This window comes from Aptenodytes patagonicus, chromosome 7 (genome assembly GCF_965638725.1).
Source record: "Aptenodytes patagonicus chromosome 7, bAptPat1.pri.cur, whole genome shotgun sequence".
NCBI lineage: Eukaryota > Metazoa > Chordata > Aves > Sphenisciformes > Spheniscidae > Aptenodytes > Aptenodytes patagonicus.
The window spans coordinates 441,067-464,505 of NC_134955.1; the positions used below are offsets into that span (position 1 = coordinate 441,067).

General features: G+C 43.7%; 1 protein-coding gene across 2 annotated transcripts in view; it reads left to right on the plus strand.

Annotated features, from left to right (window-relative positions):
- Positions 1-5,623: 5,623 nt before the first annotated feature.
- Positions 5,624-23,439, plus strand: part of PTDSS2 (phosphatidylserine synthase 2) — a 44,793-nt gene continuing 26,977 nt past the window's right edge. For both annotated transcript variants that reach the window (XM_076343602.1, XM_076343603.1), the window contains exons 1-3: positions 5,624-5,823; positions 16,223-16,324; positions 22,710-22,792. In XM_076343602.1, the coding sequence (XP_076199717.1) occupies positions 5,624-5,823; positions 16,223-16,324; positions 22,710-22,792 (385 nt within the window). The remainder of the gene's footprint in view (positions 5,824-16,222; positions 16,325-22,709; positions 22,793-23,439) is intronic.

Sequence of the window (23,439 nt, forward strand, 5' to 3'; positions counted from 1 at the left end):
TCTTTCAGCGCTTTCCTTCCCAGGCAACCCTCCTGCAACGCACCGTCTCAGCATTTATTGCTCTTGGGGGACCGGTGCTGAGGACGGCAGCATGAAAAACTAAAATTGGGGAGGGAGATGATGTACCTTCTGGTCTATTGGTGAAAAATCTGCTTAAGTGTCCTGGTTTTGGCTGGGATAGAGTTAATTTTCTTCCTAGTAGCTGGTACAGTGCTGTGTTTTGGATTTAGTGTGAGAATAATGTTGATAACACACTGATGTTTTAGTTGCTGCTAAACAGTGCTTACACTAGTCAAGGACTTTTCAGTTTCTCATGCCCTGCCAGCGAGAAGCTGGGAGGGGGCACAGCCAGGACAGCTGACCCAAACTGACCCAAGGGATATCCCACACCATACGACGTCATGCTCAGCACATAAAGCTGGGGAAGAAGAAGGAAGGGGGGGGATGTTCGGAGTGATGGTGTTTGTCTTCCCAAGTCACCGTTACGCGTGATGGAGCCCTGCTGTCCTGGAGATGGCTGAACACCTGCCTGTCCATGGGAAGGAGTGAATGAATTCCTTGTTTTGCTTTGCTTGCGCGCGCAGCTTTTGCTTTACCTATTAAAATGTCTTTATCTCAACCCACGAGTTTTCTCACTTTTACCCCCACGATTCTCTCCTCCATCCCACCGGGGGGGGGAGTGAGTGAGCAGCTGGGTGGTGCTCAGTTGCCGGCTGGGGTTAAACCACAACATTAAGACATGAAGTGTTGTGGAGCTCTGGTTCATATGTGCACTGAGGTATTGCAACCGCACGAACCCTTTGTAAGCAGCTAGAATTATTTAAGATATTATCACCCTCCACTGTTTATTGCTGCTGGGGCTGGTCACACGTTCGCATCCTAATCCACCGTGGCATTGCATCAGCCCGATAGACTCCAACCACTTTGGGCAGTGGTTTGACCCGCGCTGAGCGAGTTAGCATCGGAGCTCTCTAGGAGCACTCCCTTGACCTGTTAATCCTGGCTGGATGCAGAGATGGTAATTTCCACCTGAGAAGTGGTAACAAACCGCTGGAGGCTTTCGTGTGTGAAACCACTTCAGCTAGGCAGAGGATGCCTGTCTGCACCCTGCCTTACAACAATGCTTTCTGACAGGGAGCTCCTCTTCTGAGTGCGCAAAGGCTATCCTGCATGCAAGCATCCCTAATTTAGGATGGTGCTAAGATATTTATTTGCTCTTTTCAGTTCCCAGGGTCTTGGAATTTTGTTTATTTTTTTTTCCAGTAGAAGAGTTTAAAGGGTATTCCCTTCCTGTGTATCTGGCTAGAAGGACATGAAAGAAGAAAGATCCTTCAGAAGAGGTTGTTTAGATGTTTTTCAGCACCAAACTGCAACTTTCTGGTTTGTGGGGCTGTGCTTCCCTGAACCACCTTTATGTCACTCATGAACTGATTTGAAGCAGAGGTTCTTCGTCCTGCCCAGGTATGTTGTTGCTCCATCAAAGATAGGAGCTGGCTGCTCAGCTTCATACGAGAGCCCAGCACTAGAGATACCCTTAGCTACTACAAGAAATTGCAATTCAGTTTGTGTAATGAGTGGGGAAAAGAAAAAAAGAAAAAAATTCAGGACTTTTTCTTTCTGTCTTCATGTTGAAGACATCAGTCAAAAGCAGATAGGAGTGTCAGGGAAAAACAGCTAAATGAAATGGGCTGGAGAAAATTAATGTAAGGCTTGAATCCTACCTGCTATTGGAAAAGGAGAGGGAAGACAAGCTTCAAATAGAAGCCAGTGATGCTGAAGCAGCATATGAAGCCTGACTAATACTTGTTGAACCTGTTAGGCTTTAGGATTGATTGTAGTGTCTATGCTTCTCAGCAGCTAGTACAAATCCTATAAGAAAACAGCGCTAATGAGCAAGCTGGCCAGAAACCGAGAGCCTGGCAAGAGGAATATGTTGGGTCTGAACGCTCAAGCTGCTGTCGTCTAGCACCACCAACTGTGCTTTGGGGATAGTTCAGCAGGAGTGGTTCTGGTTGGGAAAATTTTCACTTTCTTGGCCAACAGTTGCTTTGAAATTTAAGACTAAGGCAGGCGGAGGAACAGCCAGTGTGATGCAGAGAGGCTAGCCCGCAGCTGGCTCTGGTGGTGATAGCAGAGTGGTGTAGCCTTTCTCTGGCTGTGCGATGCGGTGCTGCTCTGGGTGAAAGTACTGGGAGGCTTCACTTCACCCCTTAAGTCATGGAAACATAGAAGTGCTGTTGGACGGGGCCCCTGGAGCTCTCCAGTCCAAACTCCTGCTCAAAGTGGGTGAATTGCCAGCATTAGCTCATCAGGGCTCTGTCTAGCTGAGCCTTGAAAGCCTCCATTGACAGAGAGTCCCCCCCCCCGCCCCTCCGGTGATCTGTTGCAGCCCTGCGCAACCCTCCTTGGGGAAAAAGCTTCTCCTGAAGTCCACGCTGCACTTTCCAATGGCAGTTTGTGGCCTCTGCTGCAAAATCTGCTCTGGCTGTACATTTTTGGCCTCTTGTACACTTCTGGCCGTGCCAAGCCAGTGAGTGTCTCTGAAAAGCTGGGTTCTATGATGCCAAAGGCCATTTTGCTGTAGAGTTGAGTAGCAGTACAATTGTCTGTGTTCTCTTGTAAAACTGGGGCATTTTCACCCAAACCCTAGTCTGTTTAGGTCCATCGGTATCCCTGGAGCTACAGTTGATACATTACAGCAGAGGGTGTGGTTTGGGGTGAAGCCCTGCTTGTAATTAAAAAGTACTGGGTGCTTAGGAGAGTAAATCTCCTTTCCAAGCATGAGGAAAGGCTTTTTGTGCCGCCACCTGCTAGCGCGGGAGGCTCCGAGACCTCGGGGACTGCTTTCATGTGCTGACGCTGTTCAGCCTGCTGAAGAAGCTCCGCTGGGCTCACCTTGACACATCATTCACATCTACCTGTCCTGAAGGCCCAAAGCAACGGTGATGGGCCCATGTCAACAGACCCAGGGAGACGAGAGGCCGTAAGTGACCAGGAGGCCTGGACTTGACTCGGTGCTTGCCACGGCTGCAGAAGGCCGAATCATCGGCTGCCCCGTGAGTATTGTGTGTTTTTTCTTTGATGTTTTGCAAACGTCATGGCTATAGGGTGGGGGGAAAGGGACGCCCAAAAAAGTTTATTCACGTTTCCTTCGTGAGATGTGGTGGGTGCTCCCCGCTGTGACGGAAAGCCGTGCGACCTCAGCCTTTGCTTTTGCAGTGGGAGGTGGCGTCTCTTGGAACAAGCTAAGTGCCTCCAGGTCTCATAAAACACAGCGGGGCGGCCAGAACAGAGTGTTTCAGGGTGGCAGGGGATTGTGCAGCAGCCAGAAGTGTCCTCGTATATCTGCAGAACTGTGGGTTTTTTTTTTTCTCAAAGGGCAGGAGTATTCCACCTTCTCGGGGAATCTTCGGTTAAATCCTTCTCGCTCAGATGTGGCAATTACACAGCTTAAGCTGTCCTCACTAACCGAGAGAGAAAACAAGCAGAAGCGTGGCTTTGCGAACACAGCAGAGCTGCTTTCATATACAAATGGCTCTGACAGTTCAGGGCTGGTGGTTTATGGCAACTTCTGCTGCCAGGGCCGGGGCGGTCGCTGAACCGCACTCTCCCTGCTCCTAGCCCGGCTGGTTGCTGCCATCAAGTGGCCAGCTCATTTATTTGCAGTCACGTCAATGTTTCCTCTCGTTTCTTCCTCGGTTTCGTTTCCCTGCTCCTGCAGGGCTTTCTCTTTTCTCCATATAGCATCCTCTGGTGCCTTCTGCCTTGTCAGGATGGCTCTAGCATCTTGCCAGAAAGAAAGGTCTCCCTGCCTGCAGGCCGGGAGCAGTGTGTCGCGTTTGGATTCGTTCCGGTCGAAGAGCCCGATCCTCGTGTTGATGTCAAAGAATAATTTGGAAAGCTGTGCTGCAGGTAAGGGATCCCACGAGGGGGGTTGAGGGATTATAAGAACAGGGCAGGGCTCGAGGGCACAGGAGCACCCAACACCCTGCTCTTGCCTCTCGGGATACAGCCCAGCGTGCAGCCGAAGAAGCGAGGAGGCGGCTCCAGCCCTGGCCAGACCCTCTGTGTGGAAACAAAAACCTCTGCCAGCAAAACACACTCACATTTTTTGCAAATGTGAAAGTGGTCTGGCGGTTAATGTTTCATCGCACAAGGAAGCGGGAGTCGGGACAGCCACGGCATCAGGGGTGGGACTAACTGGAAAGCACAACCTGGGGTACTTGAAAGCTGCACAACAGTCTGGCAAAGAGCACTTGTCCCTAAATAATTCAAGTGAGCGCGTAGAGAATTAAGCCATTTTCTTTAATTAGCATTCTTTGGTTAGTTTTGCCAAAAGATACAGAATTTTAGCATCAAATATTGCTACAATACTGCTACAGTTTGCAAATGCCAAGTTTATGTACTCATAGCATAACACTCTCCTGTCACAGCTGAAAGGACTGTTTTCTTTATTATCCCCCCCCCCGCTTCCTTTATATTTTCTTGGAAAGATAAAACAGCATTCTTCTGTGCTTTTTTTTCCCCTCAGACAAAGCAAATGCCTGCCACCTCCAACAAAGATATTTCCAGGTTTCACAAGCTCAAGGCACATTCACCAAAGATCATGTGGGAGTTCTTGACAATGTTGGGGATGCTTCCTCCTGGGCCGCGGTGAAACTGTCACCTTAAATGTCAGAGTCAGCACGCCTAAATTCCTGGTGCGCTTTCAATTAGCCGTGCTTCCCTTCTCCTATCCTGCAGCGTTGATTTACGTTATCAAAACGCTACTTGAAGTTCCGGCTCAGGGACTGCTGGACTTTTGGCCGTGAAGGTATTGAGCAGAACAAGTCCTGAAGTGTGTCAGTACAACTCCTCGCCCAGTGCCCTGGCTTGGGTCCCGGGCAGCAGCTTCCCCCCGCTGTGGGCACCAACGAGGGGGTGATGCCGCAGCCCTGGGGGGAGCAGCGATGCTGTGGGTCCTCTTCCTCCCGGCTGCGGCCTGCGCTTCAGCCTTGGCTTTTACCTCTCGCGGCCCCAGGAGGGGTTCCTTTGTGGCGGCTGTGTAGAGCCCAGAGCCTGGCGAGGCCAGAGGGAGACGTGAGTCTGTCATGGTGGCGCAGAGACCCGTGAGGAGGGCGCGCCGTCTCCTCAGTGAGGGAGCTATGACAGGCGACGGGGCTCCCGTCATTGAGGGGGGAACATGAGGGCGGCGGCGGCGGGGCTCCCGCCCGGGGGGGGGAGGTGGCGGCGGGGCTCCCGCCCGGGGGGAACAGGCGGCGGCGGCGGGCGGCTGAGGGGAGGCGGGGCGGGGCGGGGCGGGGCGGCACCTCGCGCGCATCCGCCAACGGCTGCGGGGGCCGGGCGGTTGCCGCGGCAACGGGAGACGCCCTGCCTCGCCCCGCCCTTCCCCCGGGAGCGCTCTGCGCTTGCGCCGGCCGCGCGAGGCGGTGCTGCGCTTCGCGCCGACGTGGGGGTCACGTCGGGGGCGTGCTCCGCCCCGCCCTCCCCACGAGCCCGGCGGAGCGGCGTGAGCGCGGGGCCGCCTGAGCGCCTCGCGCGCCCGCGCCGCCCCCCCCTCCTTCCCCCCCCCCCCCCCCCCCCCCCCCCCCGCGTGCGCGGCCGTTACGCGGCCGGTGCCGCCATGAGGCGCGGCGAGCGGCGGGGCCACGGCGGGGCCCTGGGCAAGGTCACCCTGGAGGAGCAGCCCCCGCAGCCCAACGGCGGCGCCCCCGCCGCGGCGGCAGAGCGGCCCCCGCCGCCCGGCGCCGAGAGGGACAGCCCCGGCCTGCGCCGCAGCACCGAGTCCGAGGTCTACGACGACGGCACCAACACCTTCTTCTGGTGAGAGCCGCCCCCTCACGCCGAGGCCCGGCCGGGCCCCTTCCCACCCGCCCCCTCGCCTGCCTGGCTCCGCCGGGCGGTGCGGTCCCACCGGCGCTCTGTGGCGAGCAGGCCTCCGCACCGAGCTGCGGTTACCGGTTCCCCTCAGCCTCCCCGGCTTGCTCCCCGCCGCCGCTCCCGGCGTGGCGAAGCCCTCCGCGCCTCGCTCTGCGGGGCTCCGCCGGCGGCGGTAGCCTTCAATTCCTCCGTCGCCTTTGGCGAGCCGCCCCGCTTGTCAGTGCGGGCAGCGCAGCTCCGCAGGGCTGTTCGGAGTGGCTAAGGAAATGGGGTATCGGGCGGGGGACCCCGGGAGGGAGAAGGAAAAGTAGAAGTTACCGCGTGTTATCTGCCATTTACGTTGCTCCTGCTTCACTGCAACAGATACCGGTGCTAAAATTGAGAAACCGTAAGCTGTGTCTAAAGATGTTTTTCCTGGTGTTGTGGTACTATTAATTATTGTTTTCTGGCAATTTAACAGTGATTTAGGACTGACTTTTGGTAGTGGCACCTCCTTTCTCAATCCTGGTCATAAACTCTCTAGCAAGCTGTATCCTTACTGCTAACCAAGGTGGCTTGTCTCACCAGGTGAGCGCTTGGGAGGTGTCCTCTGGCACTTCGGGAGCCCACAGTCTGTGGGCAAACTTGAATGCTTGGTTCTGGTTGTTTTATCAGCATCGTTTACACGAATTCCACCTACTTTTTTCCCCCCTCCCTCAGTCTTGGAAGAGGCTTTTTCTGTCCATGTTGTTTCCTGTAATCCTGCTAGAAGGCTAAAGTTGTTATGCTTAAGTTCTGGTCAGGTATTTCGTATGGGTTTGTGGCATGCTCAGTCCAGAAAATCCGTGCAGAAAACCATGACTGTGTTAGGCCAGATGGGACAAACCAGTTTTTGTTAAATTCAGTCCTCACAGGAAGAGATGTGTCCGTACCTAGAAAAGTGCTTCTAAATCCCGTCTTTGCTGGAGTTCCAGAAATCCACTTCAGCACACATGTGTGTACACCCATACTTTTTCTGTGTGTGTTAAATGCACGTCCTTCTTGATTGAGGAAACCAAGCTGACATTCAAGTCCCTTGTTTGGAATATGAGCTGAGGGCAATATGATTTGGCTCGAGTTTGACATTAGCAGTAGAAGGGGGAGGGCGCTTGGCTCTCATCCTGCCAATCTGGGCAGCAGTGGAGCTGGGGGTGTTGATCTTGATGAAGCCGCCGATTCTAGGTGATATTTCTGCCAGTACAAACTGCAAGGAGACACTTAGATGCTGCTGGATCACAGGGCGGTCTCTGCAGAAGCCTGACACATGCAAGTGTAGTCAAGGGACATTGTCATCTTGAGGGCAAGAGGAACTTTCTTGGAGAGCACGTTAGCATTGCCTCATGGAGGCTGAGTGAGCGATTGAACAACTGGATCCTGCGGAGGTCTGCAGAGTAGTGCCATCTTATAAATGGAAAATGGGTAAAACTGTCAGTTTCTTACTGTCTAGTTAAGGTGGCTCTTGCTAGGTGTTTTGTGATGCCTTAAAAACACCTAATGCCGGTTTTATTGTGTAATCTCACCTTGTTGCACCTTTTTCCTGGGGTAGGGCCAGCATGCAGTCTGCTGCTGGTATAGGATTGTCATCCTAAAGTAAAGGCTGTAACTGCAGTTAATTTGTCCATCTGAATTGTTCTTTTGAAAGTCCAAATGTGCCACCATTCTTTAAGGAGCTTCCCCTCTGTCGGCTAGTCCCTTCCAGGAGGGTAGTATGGACAAGCGTGTTGTTGAATTCCTCCTTAACTTACATATTTATTTTATTTTATTTTCCCTAGTAGTGTATGTCGCTTGCACTGGCAGCCAGGAGTTTAAATGCTTGTAAAAGTTTCAAGGTTTTTCCTACTGTTACTTTTGGCCTGTGCATGACAGCACTGAGCGTGTTAGCCTATCCTTTGGTACTGTCTCAATTCTTACAGTGGCCAAGAATAAAGATTATGCAGGGGAACAATTTTCTTCCTGTGACCCTTGGTACCCTTCTTGCGCTGTGTGTTATGGAGGTGGTCACAGAAAATGGAAATTTAAGAGAGTAGGTGCCCTCTGTCTTTCCCCATGTGGAAAAGTATGGAAAGTACCTTTTCTCCTTGAAGTTCAGAAGCTAGTGGATAAGGTTACCCACGTGGTCTGCTCAGTTTGGAAAAATTCAAGAATTTGGGACTTGTAAACACAGTCAGAAATCATTCTAGAAGTATAGTAGTTCAATTTGCAAAGGTAATTTTACTGCTATAAATGCAATCCTTGGGAAAGGTGGTACTTTCTAGCTGTCTGCCTGCTCTTTTAAAATCTTTTCAAAACTTTGAAAAAGAAGTTGTATGCTGTTTAATACTGCTGTCTTACTCAGTCTTAATAACTTGAAACTGGAAAATACTATATTTTAATTACATTGTTGGAACCTGCTCGGTCAGTACCTTGACAGCTCTTTTTGTCATTGGGAAATGTCAAGGAAAGGAAATGGGAAGAAGCTTTATGAAACAGGTTGGCGGTCTCTGTATCTTTTATCCCTGAACTAATTTCAAAACTTCTATTACTACTAGCAGAGAGCTGGAAATTGTCAGGCCTGTCTGGCAAGCCGCTGTTCTAGGCAAACATGTTCACTGTTGTTTCCAGTACCTTTGATTGTTTCTTGCCTGTCTGCTTACAGAATTAGCTTTCTGAATACAAACAAAGGACCTCTTTGTGGCTGAGATTGTGACTTTTATTTTTTGTACAGTGTGAAGCACAGTACATCTGATATTTTTACTGAGCTAGCATGGAAAAAACACTGGGTTGGTTTGTTTTGTTTGTTTTTTTTAAATATCCCCACATAGAGCTTTCTACAACATCTCTGTGGCTTCGTTTCTGTAACCTGCGGAAGAGCAAGTGCTGATGTGTCTTACAGGTTTTTGCTACTGGGACTTTGCTCTCTACCAGAAAAGGTGAATCCAGTAGAAGCTGGGATTTTGTTACCTGTGTGCAGTAACCGTGACAGTTGCCTAACAATACTTGAAGCTGGAAAAAGAGGAGCTGGGTGTCTTTCTGTGGAGGAGCAAAAAAGCTCAGTGAAATAGTATAATTGATTTATCTCCACCATGTCATAAATGTAGAGGTGTGCAGCAACTTTTTTGAAGAGAAGAGGAAACGTTCCTCTGCCTCCTAGTAGCCAGTGAAAGGCGGCAGAAGGTGGTGTGGTGTTGAGTCTTTTCATGCCAGCCCAGCCCGATCTTGGATTACCAGTTTGGGATCATCTAGTTAGATATCGTGTATGTTTTTCTCCTAAAATTTCTGTGTTAGCCCTGATTTCTGTATATATTTCATAGCTTGTATTTAACCAAAGCATACCTTCCAGGAAGGCTTCCAATCTTGATTTTAAGATGTTGGGAGGTGCCAGATACATCTTTGCCACCACATTACGTTGTGACTTTATGGTACTAAGCCTTACTTCAATTTGAATTTAATTATCTTTAATGCCCTCTGTTGGTTATTGATGTGTTTTTATCTCTCACACTAAATAATTCTATATTGCCGTCATGTGGATATGATGTTAGTTACTAAGGTCATAGTGTGGCAGCAGATATCTGTGGAACTCAGGAAGTTTGAAAAAGAGGAAAAAAAAAAAGGGGCAAAAGAAGAAAAAAAAAAAAAAAGGAAATGGTAGGTAGAAGACTCTACGGGCTAATACAGCTTTCATAGGAATTAATTCAGCCTGTTTGGTGCAAAAAGCATAGAAATTGCAGCTGAGGAAAAGGTAGCCTGTAGATGCCTCCGCCGGGTGTTTCTCTCGTTTTATTCAGTATTGTGAGAAATCTTTCCTGATGGCCAGCACAGGGACATTTCTTTGGAAACGAGGATATGTGTGTGCAAACCAGCCATTTTTGGAAATACAGGATTGGTATTCAACACAAAGTATTACTTGGCCATTCCTTGCACGTTGTTCTTATCTCTAAAAAACTAACCTTACAGCAGCATGAGATTTTTAAAAAGTCTGTCTGGAGGAAGAGATGACGATTTATCTGAAAGAGAGATTAGAGAGAGAGAAGATCTGCAAATTGGCAGGAACCTTTTTCTGTACCCTCTTGTGAGGGCTGGCTGCAGCACTTCCAAGGCAGCATTCCTCAAGCTTGTTGGGAACTTAACATTTGTTGGATTTTTTTAATACTATAAAAGCTTGCCGCTTTAAAGCGGGCCATGGTGATGATCTGTATTTGCTGATCCACTCTTCTGATTCTCTGCCTGGTCAGAATTGACCAAGTTTAGGCATGTTGCTTTACTTGAGCAGAGAAATCTTGCATCAGGCTACAGATGTGTCACTCAGCCTGTGCTTTTTCAGTGTTTAGGTATGCCCTGGCAGTGTTGCTAGAACATCCAGGAGGTAGTTGTGCAATCCGACTAAGTTGCGTGAGTCGGCTGGGTATATTAACTCTTGTCGCAGATGAAGGTAGCTGTCCCCTGAGAATTGTGTTACTAGAATGTCATCACCCTTTCCTGAAAGGAAGGGATTGCATAGTTCCTTCAAGTGAGCTAGAAGTGTAGAAGAAATATCTTCATGCAGAGACCTTGTGAGAGTTTAATGCCCCACCTGGGGCCTTAAGCCTAGGACGACTAGGCCTAGTATTCTCTGTATCAGTTTCTTTTTTGTAAACATGCTCCAGAAGTTTTAAGGAGAATGGGGGGAAAGCTTGGGTGGGAGTCAGCCTGGGGTACCGAGGGGGAGTGCAAAGACAGGCCCCCACTACCACAAGCAATACAAGTGAGTTTTCACTGTCTGGTGAAATCAAAGGCTCCGCACGCCAGGAGCGCGCAGGACTAGTTTCACCCTGGGGAAATCCCTTTGCTTATAATGGTGTATCCTGTGCACAGAAAGAGTTTGTGAGTGCGCACTGGGATGGTAGGAGTTCTCTACAGAGAGCTTCTTCCATGCTGGTATTTGAACTCTGGCTCGTCAGAGCGCTGTCATAGGACTTGAATTCTACAGCAGTTTAAAAAAACAAATCATCAGCTCCGTGTTTTTATGCAGTTAAATCTGGCATAAGGGCACCTTCCTCCCATTCCCGTTTGTTGCCGTTTTTTTGAAAGACCTGCTTAAAGTGTGTGTTATCTCTAATGCAAAGTCACGCTGTCTCAGTGGAACTGTTTTAAACTAACACCTGAAACAAAGATTTCAACAGGTTTAAACATATAAAAATGTTCAATATTTAAAATAGATAATTTTGGGAACTTTGATTAACTTGTGAACTCTGTAGAACTGATGAATGGAAACTTTGGCTTTTCTCTCTTCTCATTCAAAGGAAAATAACTAATTTGCTGAAGCTTTGCTTTTTAATCCAGTGTTCTGGTTTCTCTTTGGAGGTATGTGTTACTGTACTTCTCTTACTGAGTGATCATTTTATGAGAGGTACCAACTTACAGCAAGGAAAATGAATGTTGCTATTTTGGAGTGTCACAAGTATGTACAGAAATTTAATCAGTGTTGTGTACCTTTATAGATGTGCTGAAGACTTGTTACTGGTCTAAGAATAGGTACTTTTTTATTATCTCTCAGAGTTTAAACAGATTTTAAAACGCAGCCTAGAGCTTAAAACCAACAGCCACATTTCTGTTGCGTTACAGGTGTAGATGCTTGGAGCTTTCAGGCAGTGTCACGTACAAAGTGCATACTTTGGTTTGGTTGCCACTGATTACTTTTTTGTGATCTAGGTGGATGAGAGAGATCTCATGTCACAAGCTGGCAGTTAACCTCTTATTTTTGAAATGTTGAGGCTGGACCGCTTGCTTTGGCCCTGCGCAACATGAATGTCTCAGTCTCACATCTCTAATTTTGGACGTATTATCAAGATTATGACCAAGGTTGAATTTGTGTTGCAGGTTTCAAAAACCTCTCTATATCCAAACAGGATTGTTTCCCTGTTAATTACGATTTTGATTTTGAATGTCAAAATATTGGTCAGTTTTAAATTGTTATTAATTTTTGTTGTATTTTCCTGTATCTTATTCTTCACAATAACTTAAACACTATACTGCTGTTGAAGTAATAGATTTGTTGTACTGTCTATTTGTCCTATTTTCTTAGAATTCCCAGCATGTGTCAGATGATGTGTTGGTATATGGAGGGTAGAGAGCTTTGACATTTGTTCATCTTTTAAAATCTCTTTCAGAAATGCTTTTATGACTTCACCATTATTTGGAATAAAGACAAAAACTTATTTCTTTGTGAAAAAGTTGATGATAGGCTAAGATGGGATTAGTTGTTTTTGTTGACAGATTCTTTCTCTAGCAGTAGCTATTAATGTAACTTTTTAAACCAAAGAGGCAAACCGTACTGGCTGTTCTTTAGAATTTTGTTTCCCTTAGAGAACTGACAAAAAGATTAATAAATAAATCCTCTGCATGGTGTTCTCAATGATTGTTATTGTTTTTAATGTAGTTATTGCATCATTTATGACAAATAAGAACACTAATGCAAAACAATGGATGATAAGGGCGTAGTCCCATTCACTTAAGCTGATTTTAGTTTGTGCTGGAGATTGAATGAGGTCATCGACTGCCCGCTCTGCTGGGGTATTACTCCCTCCTTTCTGTCCAGGGAGCTGATCTGTCCGAATCTCCCCCAAAAAAGAGATACTTAAAAATTTTCCTTAGGTCATTTTTGTCATATACTTTATTTGGAAAATAAAAGCTCTGATAGTAATTTCCTTGAAAAAACCTACAGTTGCTAAATGTGACCAAAGAATGAATTACTGTGAAAAAGAGAAGTTGGAATCGAACTTAATCCCATTCACTGGAAAAGCCCCCACTTTGTAAGCTGCAGTGCCGGAGAGGTGTAGTGAGTGATGCTGCCTGTTGGACTGCCTATGTTGCTCTCACTTGGTGTTTAAGTTAGCAGGGCAAGTATTTTTATAAAAACAAAACTTGAATTATTTCACTTAAATGCCCCAGTGTTTAAATGGGGAAAGAGCTAGATGTAAGATACAGAAAGACAGAAAAATGCTAGTGCAGAAAAATAAGCTACTTAATGTTCCAGCTTTTCAGTAGTTTGGGATTTGTTGTGAATTCTCTTTGACCTTCCTGGCCTTACGTATTTTTGTATGCATATACTTTTAGGCACTGCTTTCTCAGATTTTTTTGACATAAAACCTCCTAGAACTGGCTTTAGTCTGTAACCCCCTTGCTTCTGCTGTATTGCCCAAACTCCTGTATAATTCCAAGGGGAAGATACCCGGTCTGCTTAGCTTAGCTCTTTTCAGTCTCCACAGACTCCAGGCTAGGAGAACATAAGCCTTTCTGCATAATTCCTGTAATGCTTACCTTGCTGGGGATGTTCTTAGCTGTGTTGTCCTGCTCTTGCTGTATTATTTTAAAGTGTACCTGGAGATGAAAATAATCCCTCTTTAGGCAGTTTAATTAATCCTGACTTCACTCGTACAAGTACTTCTGTATGCTATTCATTTTTCTGGCTACTGTAACTGCTTCACGTTTTGTCTTGTTCCATATGACTGTGGATTTCTATTTCTTTTTTTTAACTCTCAAGCTGTGGAAAGATACGGTGTGTATCTATGTTTGCTTGCCCTTTTTTTTTGTGCTCTGACAGGTAGGTTTGCATGATGCTCTGCTACCTCTAGCAGCTGCCATCACTTTGTCACTACTTACAACTTTCTGGTTAGAGCTGCCAACTTGCTCTTTCCAGAAGACAAACCAATCTAGACAGTCTTTCGTCCTGGCTTCTGGGTTTCATGCTAGACTGACAATACGTTTATGTGACTGACCATCTTGAAAACTTGCTACAAGAGAATCTGGCTTCAGTTGGAAATGAAAACTGAGCTAAAAGGAAAATGATGGGATATATAGCCTCTTGTTTCTCATTAAACAGGGGAGCTTGTTGAGTTTCAAGTTGATAGTTGCGGCACCAAAAATAAACCGAAAGCAGGGTGCGTGAAGCTCTCAAACACTGACCGTTTACTTTGCTACAAACTCCCCACAGGGATGAATGAAACTAGACCATTGTTGTTCTAGTAGAGGAGTTTCTAAATGTGTTTATCTGAATGAGGACATGCTAATACTGATTTTTTGGCAATTTACACGACACTCAATGCATTGAAAAAGTAATTGACTTCATATAGGTGTTCAGACGGTGAAATGGTAAGATGGAAGGCAGCGTTTCTAGATTTATCTTAGTAGCCTCTTAGATATTAGTTTCAAAAAAGTAAACAATAAAACAAGGCATAAAATATGATGCATAGCCTTGCAGTTAATGTAACCTTTTTCTATGATCAAAATATAGGTTGTTTTTATATTAATTATATACATATATAAATGCAGCGAACAAGGCCATGGTCTGATTTAAGTGAATTAGAGCATTTAATTCAGTCCCCTGCTGTACTGCCTCCTTTGAGAGGACTGTATTAGTTTTTTAAACTACTGTAGGTTACAAAATAGGCACCGAGTCACGTGGCTGTTAAATGAATGTTAAGTATGTGATGTCTGAATCACCTGTTATTTGGCATCCTGGGAGGCAAGTCAAAGGGAAAATGCATCTGTTGAGCAGGAAGCTTGCTGCTGTGAAGCCTTGGCATATATTTTTTTTTTACATGTTGATTCCTTGCTAATTTTGAAAATACTCGTGGGTCTTTCTCTCCCCCCCCCCGCCCCCCGGAGCTGGTTAGTCTGTGTCCTCTGGACTGCGAGGAAGGATAGTGTTAAATGCCGAACACCTTTTTATCAGTGGCAGAAGAGGATTGCATCTGCTTATGAGGTATTGCATGTGTTTTCCAGTGGGATTAAAAGGATTCTGTGAGAAGTGGCTGTGGTTTGGATTAGGATGAAATTGTAGTTCAAAATAACGCTTACCTTAACTTTCAGAGCAATTTTAGGGAGATAACCGGGTTTGATGTTTAAAGGTAAGTCAGTGGACTTAGTAGAAATCCTTGGTGATCTCCGGTTTATCATGCGCTGTGCAACTTGAATATATACAAACTTTGGTCTTCTGGCATAAAATGGAAATGTAATGCTAGCTTCTATTACAATATAATATAAAAAGAAAATGTAAAAAGAGCCAGTATGTACAAATACTTGTCACATACAGTCATTTTCATTCACAGTTTTTCTGTTCTGTAAGCTTGATGCTTTATACCTGTGTTATTTTAATCGTTTGTATTGAGATGTTGTGTAGTCCTCTAAAACAGAACTCATGTCTTTGTGATTTGATCTTAAATGGCCAGACTTCCCATGCTTCCGAGCTGAGGTCAGATAAGTTTTCCACTGAAAACAATAAATGGCTTCTCATTAGGAAAGTAGTTTCCATCTTTAAATTAAAAAAAAAAAAATGCAGGCAGTGCAATGTAAGAATATTACGTATGTCGTGCTCAGTAGGTGTATGTGTGTGCATATGGACTAGGTGCGGTAAGTTCTCTTCTTAACTCCCGGGTCTGGCTGTGTGTACTTAGCTCTTTTTTCTTTCACACATAAGTGCTTTACCAAAATCAGTATAAGCAAATGGACTCTTATGCATGGGGACGTGAGAACTTGTGACTCCATGTACACTAGCAACGTTCTGCCTGTACAGTATATTACACCAGCAAGGTTGCACATTTTAACAGTGCAGAAGAACAACCACCAAGCTTTACTGTGGAGCTTTGCTGAGACGGTTGTTCCAGCAGAAACCCCTTGTGTAGAGGTGGCTGCATATAGTTCTGTGGGCACAAACCTCTAGCCATCAGCCTGTACCTGCTCTTCAGATCTAAGATGAAAGGAAACTGTAAGAATTACTGGAAATAAGGCATCTAGAGGCAGCATCATAATTCTTACAATTGCAACTGTTCTCATTCAGAGATTTTTTTTTTTAAATGACTAGTTTTTCTTGTAATGTGTAATTCCCATGTCTGGAGTGAATTCCCTTCTGTTTAGTCTTAAGAGTCTGTTCAGTCTGCTGCAGTTTTTATTAATAGATTTTGAAATAGAGCTGTGCAGCAGCCCTGTCAAGTATATACCTGACAGACCAGGAGAGAAATCTGGAGGTTTTTAGATCTAAGTGTTAGCACAGTTGGTGCTAATTTTTTTTTCAAGTTGCTGTTGTTCACTTGGCAAGTGTTCGTCCAAATCTTTCTTAATTCAAAGCACTGGGGGGAAAATGAGTAAGACCTGTTCTAGGGGCAGGCTTCTGTTGCATGCTAGTGCACAATGGACTGATAACTAAATTTAGTGCCATTGTAAATTCTGTTTTCTGTGCTGTACAATACATAAAACTTCTTTAGTATTATTGACCGCTGTCTATATATTAGACTTACTGAGGCTTCACTGACAGGTGAAGATACAAGTTCTTCTGCTTCCTGATGTCAGTTTTCTCTCTTCTAAATTTTAGGAGAGCTCATACCTTAACAGTATTGTTCATCCTCACGTGTGCGCTGGGCTACGTAACCTTGCTTGAAGAAACACCACAAGATACAGCCTACAATACAAAGAGGTAAATATTTGAGAAAGTGTTTCTATAAGTTGTATATTAGAAAAGGGTAGCTGGATGAAGAAGTTACTGTACACGCTTTTACCTTGTGGATAAGCTGTCTCAAATGACCTTTGCATTAACTTGTTTAAATGCCCGAACCCTTAGAAAGTGACAAAACCAAGCATAAGTCTATAAGCTCCTTTGATGCTGGTCATTGAATTTAATTTCCAATCAGTTTAGTGTCACTCACTGTCATACCTGGTGGCTGCCGTGTGTGTGTGATTTAAAGCAAAATGCGAAACTCTTTCTAAAGCCTCAAAGTACTGGCTGTGTTTCTTTGGCAATGATTCTGCCTCTTCTTAAAATAACCTAATGTTCTAAATTACGTGAGTGGTGACTAAATTTTTCTGACTTAAGTGCTTTTTGTAAAATTATGTTTGAGATTTCAATACAGATCATTATTTGTTGTTGAAAATTAACATGAGAACTTGTAGCCCAAAGGGAAACTCTTGGAAAATAATTGAGATGAGTCTTACATGTGTGGTCCATTTCTACTGTAATTTAAACTGATTAAATGTAGTTGAATTTCTCCTCTTTTTAAAGAAATACAGTAGGGAACAAAAAGGGGGAAGAAAAGTGGTCTTTTAAAAATCTAAGTATATTTTAAAAATTAAGGGGGTGCTTACAGACTGTAAAGCATCCTTGCTATAAGCATGAAAATAATTCTGTTTTCTACCAGTCTGGTTTCTTAAATATAGTGCTATTTTTTCCCTTTCCTATTAAAGGGTTTCTTCCTATTTTTTACATTTTTTTAAAGTGACTCAGGATATAGTATTCATTGTCAGGGAGATGCAGGAATTAGGGTATTTCCTGAGATAATCTTGGTTGTTATTCTGCCAGTTACACAATTGGTGTAGCTAATGTAATTTACACTCACACATCTGCCAGCTGAGAGTTTGTATTTTTATGTGTGGGGGTGAAATGGAACAAGTTGGAACACAGTGCCCTGTCTGGAGCTGGGAAAACTTCTGCAGGGCTTTGGTGTGAACAAATGCCATTTTATTCCCAGTTATAATGAGTGAGTCTAGGGAACGGATGGAGGCCTGACATCCTCTGGAATGGCAGTTCAAAATAAAGAAGGGGAAAAGCTGAAAGAGAAGTGATGACACATCGTTAGGGAGTAATACAGATCTAAGGTGACTCAGTGGAATATCTTATTATTGAGATTAGAGCCTTTACTGCTTTAATAAAAACAAAACCAGAGAAGATTAATCAGTAGATTAACCTTTCTTTCATAAAATAGAAGTTGCTTTCTGCATATTCAGTGCAGGGAATAATGTGTCTAGTTGTTAAAATCAATTTAACAGCATCATACCAGGCAATGAGTAGTGAATGTTCTTTGATCACTTCTGCATCTCTGCTTGTGGAATACTGCCTGCAAGCTCTAGATGCAAAAATACTTGAAAAGCAGCATCCTGAGAATTGTATACGGTCTTCCAAATATTGGGTTTTGCTACTGGTTTTGAAGGATACATTTCTGTTTCCACTCATGCTGTACCCTTATGCTATTGCCATAGTCATTCAAGCTACATGTCGAATTCTGAGTAGTTAACTCTGCCAAATCATTACTTTTTCCAAGCTAAAGACCAATGCAGACATAATGCACGAGTCCTGTGGGCCTTTCGTAAGCTTTAGCTCTGTTGCCTTGGCCCTGATTTACAGAACGGATGGAAGCGTCTGTGTTGTTCAGCACACTCCTTATGCTGAGTCAATTTTCGTGAACTCCTGTCTGGTCTCAATTAAATTTCTTTTCTAAGGTCTTTGAGGTAAGTGCTATGCCAAGTTTAGGACCATGACACATGAAGGATTCCAGCTCAATTCATGTTCCAGCTGTTGTTCTTGCCTTCTTTAGTATCCATGTGCCTGCTGCTCTCTTATATTTCATTGTTCCTGACCAATTTTATGTGGCTCTTTAAGTGTATATTTGAACAAAAAGAGGCATTTCAGAGCAGGAGTAAGATGGTCACAACATGCATAAGTATATCCATATTGCCAATTTTCACAGATTTTTTTTTTCCCCCTTCCATAATTTAAAATACCTTACCCTACCCTGAGATCTTTTTTAGTCTTTAACGTAGAGCTGTTGTATGTTTTGATCTAAAATTTTGGCCTGCATGAGGCTGTCGCTGTGTGCACATATTTCATGGGAACGCTTGCCTGCTTAATGAACAGAAGTAGTTTTATTACCAATGAACAGTGTCTCTAGCTGTCATGCTTTTTTATTTCCGACTGCTGCACAATGACAGTGGAGCAGTGTTTCAGTGCTTAGGTGCAAAGTCTAAATACGTGCTTGCAAACCCTTAAACCTCCTTTGTTTTCAAGCTCTTGCTGAGACGTGCCAGAGTGCCTGTGAACTGCATTAGGTGCTTAGAGCAGAACATTAAATTGAAGCAAAGTATACAAATTACTGTGTTAGCAGCTGTTGCTGTGTCTCCTAGACTAGCTAAAGCAATAGGAAGTCATCTGAGGCGCCCATCTTCTCCCCTATAAAGTGCTTCATCCAGTCATTTACAGAAGCGGCTGTGGGCAGGGTGAGTGGCTGGATTCATGCAATAAGTCATCAGGAGAAATGATGGACAGAAAACAAGTTAGAGCATGAACCTATGACATCATGAGGTGTGGTATCTATAGCTGAGATTTATATTTGCATCTTTGTATGCTGATATTTGGGTGCCATTTTCCTTCCTGCAACATGTTAGGGCAATTAAAGGAGGAATTTTTGGTTTTTTAAGTTAAGGTTTATAGAAATGTTTTATATGTAAATCTAGTCAAAGTTCATTAGGATCATACACGCAGATATTGATGTCATCATGTGATCAGATTGCCTCTTGTAAAGACAGTTGAAAATTTACTTTGTTAGCCAAAGAGATGTTGTGCTGCAAAACCTGTCTGATCGATGAGGCTTTTTATTCACACAGTTCCTACAGCATTCAAAGCAGCCTTGAAGTAGTCCATCCTGTCTGACAACTGTCAACTTCTCTCCGTTAAGCACCCAGGAGGAGCTGACAGGACTGAGCTCCAGCTATGAGGGTAGCTAAACAAATATTCAGCGACCTCATTTGCATACAATGGATGTGGAAGAAATCCACATCTCCCAAATACTTTGAATGCTGAACAGGGGCTCTTGGGGGAAAAAAGTTAATTTTTTTCAATATAAAAAAACATTCAGGTTTACAAAAATCCTGTATGCATCAGGGTTATACATTGGATTTCAAGCCATGAAACAGTGCCTTTCTACACTAGTTTTTGGCAATAACTGAACTGATCACTGCTCAGCCATGGTAACAAATCTAGCTGTATGTTTATTTGCATGTTGATGATCTCCAACTCCTGTCGCTGAACACCCACAGAGAAAACAAGGTAGCAAGGAGTCTAGACCTCCATCTGCCAGTCTACCAGTTCTTCAGCTTGTGATACCACTGAGGGGATTGTACCAGTCGTGCTACTGTAGATACAGACAGAGAAGGGACAGGGAGTGGGAGCTGACTCGTTAAAAGCCTAGAGAACAAAGGATGATATATAGATATTCATAGACAAGCTTCATTGTCTTGTGTCTCTGAATCGACTCTTAAAATAACACAAACAATAGCTTGTTTGTACTAAGGAAACTGTTGCCATGTTCTCCCTTTCTTATTTGGTTAAGTGCTAAAATTATTTTTGTAGGCACGCTTTACTATTTAGTGTCTTCCTGATCTGCTGCTCAAGAAAATGCATTAGCTTAAGAAAATACATTAGCCATGTCCCTCCAGGCTGCCTGCAGGGGTAGTTTGAAGAAACTCCCCCTCAAATCCTAGAGAAGTTCTTACCTCAAGCCATCATAAGCCAGCAGGCCAAGCTGCTGGTTAGGCTTTGAAAGCTTCATAAGGAGGCAGTATGATGATGTTAAGGGGAGAAATGTATTTACCACAGGAAAAAAAAAGATAATGGAGCGGGCATGGTTATTATGCAAATTTGTGATTTTCTTCAAAACTTCCCATGGTGAACTTCAAGTAAAATAATACAGCTGAAACACCAGCTTATTTCAGTGCAGCTGCTGCATCTGCTGTTTGGCTGAGAGTGGATTTTAGAAGAAGGAACATAACTAAGTTCCTCTGGTGATTTAGATTCAGGTCATCTCCAGCTTTGGGAAAATTACCCTCACAAGGCCTAAAACAATGATCTTGGACATCTTGGTTCATGGCTGAGCATAATGATAGTGAACAGAGATGTGTATCGTTACATGATACAGGATGCAGACTATTCTGTGTAAATGTAAATTTGTAGTCCTGGTATTTCCAAATACAGACTAGTGACTCAAAATGCAGAATATTCTCATTTTTTGAGATCAGTGAAAACTTTTTTGGCATCTTCATCTTTGAAAATGATGATGGAACTATCTATTTGCTGTTTCATTCGGCAGCTAATTCTGTTGTGCTTCCCAGTGTCATAAAGCAAGCAAAATAACTGAGTTCCATCTGTTAAGTAAAACCCATTTTTATTTTCAGGAAGCACAAACTTTTTATACTCCGAGGTGAATGTCACAAAATAGCTTTCACAAATCCTTTTGTTTTCTATTTTGAAAGAAGTTTTTGAAATGTTTAAAGTATGAATAGTCTACTGTCGCTTCTGGTATGTAACATTTTTGCAATAAAAGCAAAATTATTAGGTATTTTCTCTGGCTCCTGCAAACAGAGCCATTTTATTTACAGTCAAGAGTTGCCTCATTTACTGCAAACATGGCCTACGCTTATCCTGCAGTGTAGCAAGGTATTTCTCAATTAACTGTCTCTTCAGCCAGCTCTTAAGCAGGTAATATGAGAAAGCATGAAAGTTCTATTGGGACTTCAGATGTAGAAAAAAGAGCATTTTTGGATTGCATTATGCTGTTCCATCCATTAAAGGAACATGTCCAAGTATAGACCATGGGGTCTTGTCTTCATGAAAAACAAGTGGTGACCCCTGAAAAAGAAACGCCGTTTTGTGCATGTGAGATGTTTAAAATCTCAATTACTTAAAATCTCAGGAGAATTTTAAGTTGATGTTAGGTACTTTGAAATTAAATGCCAGACCTCTCCCACCTAACTCACATCTCAGTCTCTCCAGGTCTGTCCTGCATACTAAAGGAGTGGTGTTCCTGACGGTAAGGGTCAGGCATTCAGATATGAGTATTTGCACTTTCTCATTTTTCTTTTACTTGCAAAACAAAACTTTATTGAAAAACATACTGCGTGTAATTAGTGGGTTTCAAATCCTGGATCTTGAATGTTGCTTGCTTAGTTTGCTGTTTGATCAGTAAGGATCTCTTCCTGGAGCCTTCTGGATGCCCTTAAGGGTTCAGTTCCACATTGGCTTAAGCTGACAGTTTAGCCTTAACTGGGGCCTGCTGTGTTCCTTCCTTGTGAGAGCGGTGAGCTGAGCCAACTGAACAGGAGTTGTTTTTTTTCCTAGGTTAGTTTTCAGCCGGATCAGTCCTTGCACCATCTCATTCTGGTAACGTGCAGAAATGCTGCCTCCTGGAAGGAGGCAGACGGCAGGACTGTGGCAGTCCTTATTTGGGTCTTACCTTGCTGAGGATGAGAAAACTCTGCAGGTCTGGGCTTAGGGTATTGGGGTGAGGTTGTGGGTCTTCGGCATACTTGGGCCCATGGTCTGGTAGCTATTACTTTTCTTTAATGTCTCTGTTGTGTTCTGTTAGGCTCTATATTATAGTTCCGGCTTTTGAAATAGCACCAGTGCTGGTTTGGTCTTATAAGGTCCTCCTTGTCTTTAGTTGACTAAGAAAATGTTTTGGAGTAGTGACAAGTTCATTCTCAAATTTCACTGAAATTTTACTGGAGCAATGAGAAGCTCTCTAACATGAGGGCTTTCTCACTGCTAAATTTTAAGTGTCTTTCTGACAAAGTGGGCATAAAAGCTTCTCAAAGACATAGGGAAGCGTTTGACTTATTGTGCATCTCATGATCATCTGCAGGCTAAGGCTCATCATGTGGATCAAGGAACTGCTCTTTTTGTTTTGTTTTTGCTGGATGAGTTCTCAGCCAGATCAGGCTCCTCGCCTGGCTGGCTGGCTACTAGTAAATGACAGCAAAATGGAAGGAATGGAAGCATGCAGTTAGTGGGGAGGAAGGGAGGAGGATGGATGGGTAAACTTTGGGGTTTGAGACAGTCTGTCATGACACCACGCTTAAAAGTATAGGAATTTATACCCGTTTCCCTGAAATATAATCTCCAAAAGGCATCTATTTATGATTGGCATGTTTAGTAGTTAAGAAACAGACCAGACATTTTTTACATCAAAGAATATAATTTACAATTTCATTAGGAAGATGATGCAATATAGACAGTTTGTTCTTTTTTTCACTTTCAGAGGTATTGTTGCCAGTATTTTGGTTTTCTTATGTTTTGGAGTTACACAAGCTAAAGATGGACCATTTTCAAGACCTCATCCAGGTAATTTAAGTTGCTTAAGTCACTCAAATATTTCTCATAAATTGCATGGTTTATGGTGAACATAAATATTTGTGTTACTTGTAGAGAAGGTAAGTCCTAATTTAAATAATAATAACATAGGTTCATTAACACTGCACACTTACCACGTAGCCTCGCAGCTTCCACCCAGCCTCCAAACAGCATAGTGATCCTTCTGTGCTTTCAATCCACGTGTAGCATATGATTTTTAAATTTTTTTTTTATCTCCCTGTTTTGGCTTCCTGTTGTTAGTAAAAAGCTTTGTGTGAACTGCCAGATTCTTGAAACCTTAACTTCCCTTGTTTATCCCTTTTTTTTTTTTTCCCCTCCTTTCTGTAATGGGACTGCACTTCTGACCATGTATCCGGTTGCTGGAGCACTACGCTCCCTTTGCTGCATGTCCATTATCCACAATAACAGGTAGATTAGAAACCCTTGATTACGATTTTAAAGATTTCTAGTAAGACTGTGAGTCTTGAAAGCATTTGAAAGAACAACACAAAACCTCTTCCATGTAGCGTTATATCAGGTGAAGTATGAAAATATTTTAATATCTTTGATCTTTTGCCTATTTTTAGATGTGAATCATTGAGAAAGAATTAAGGGAATTTATATAGGCTTACATATTA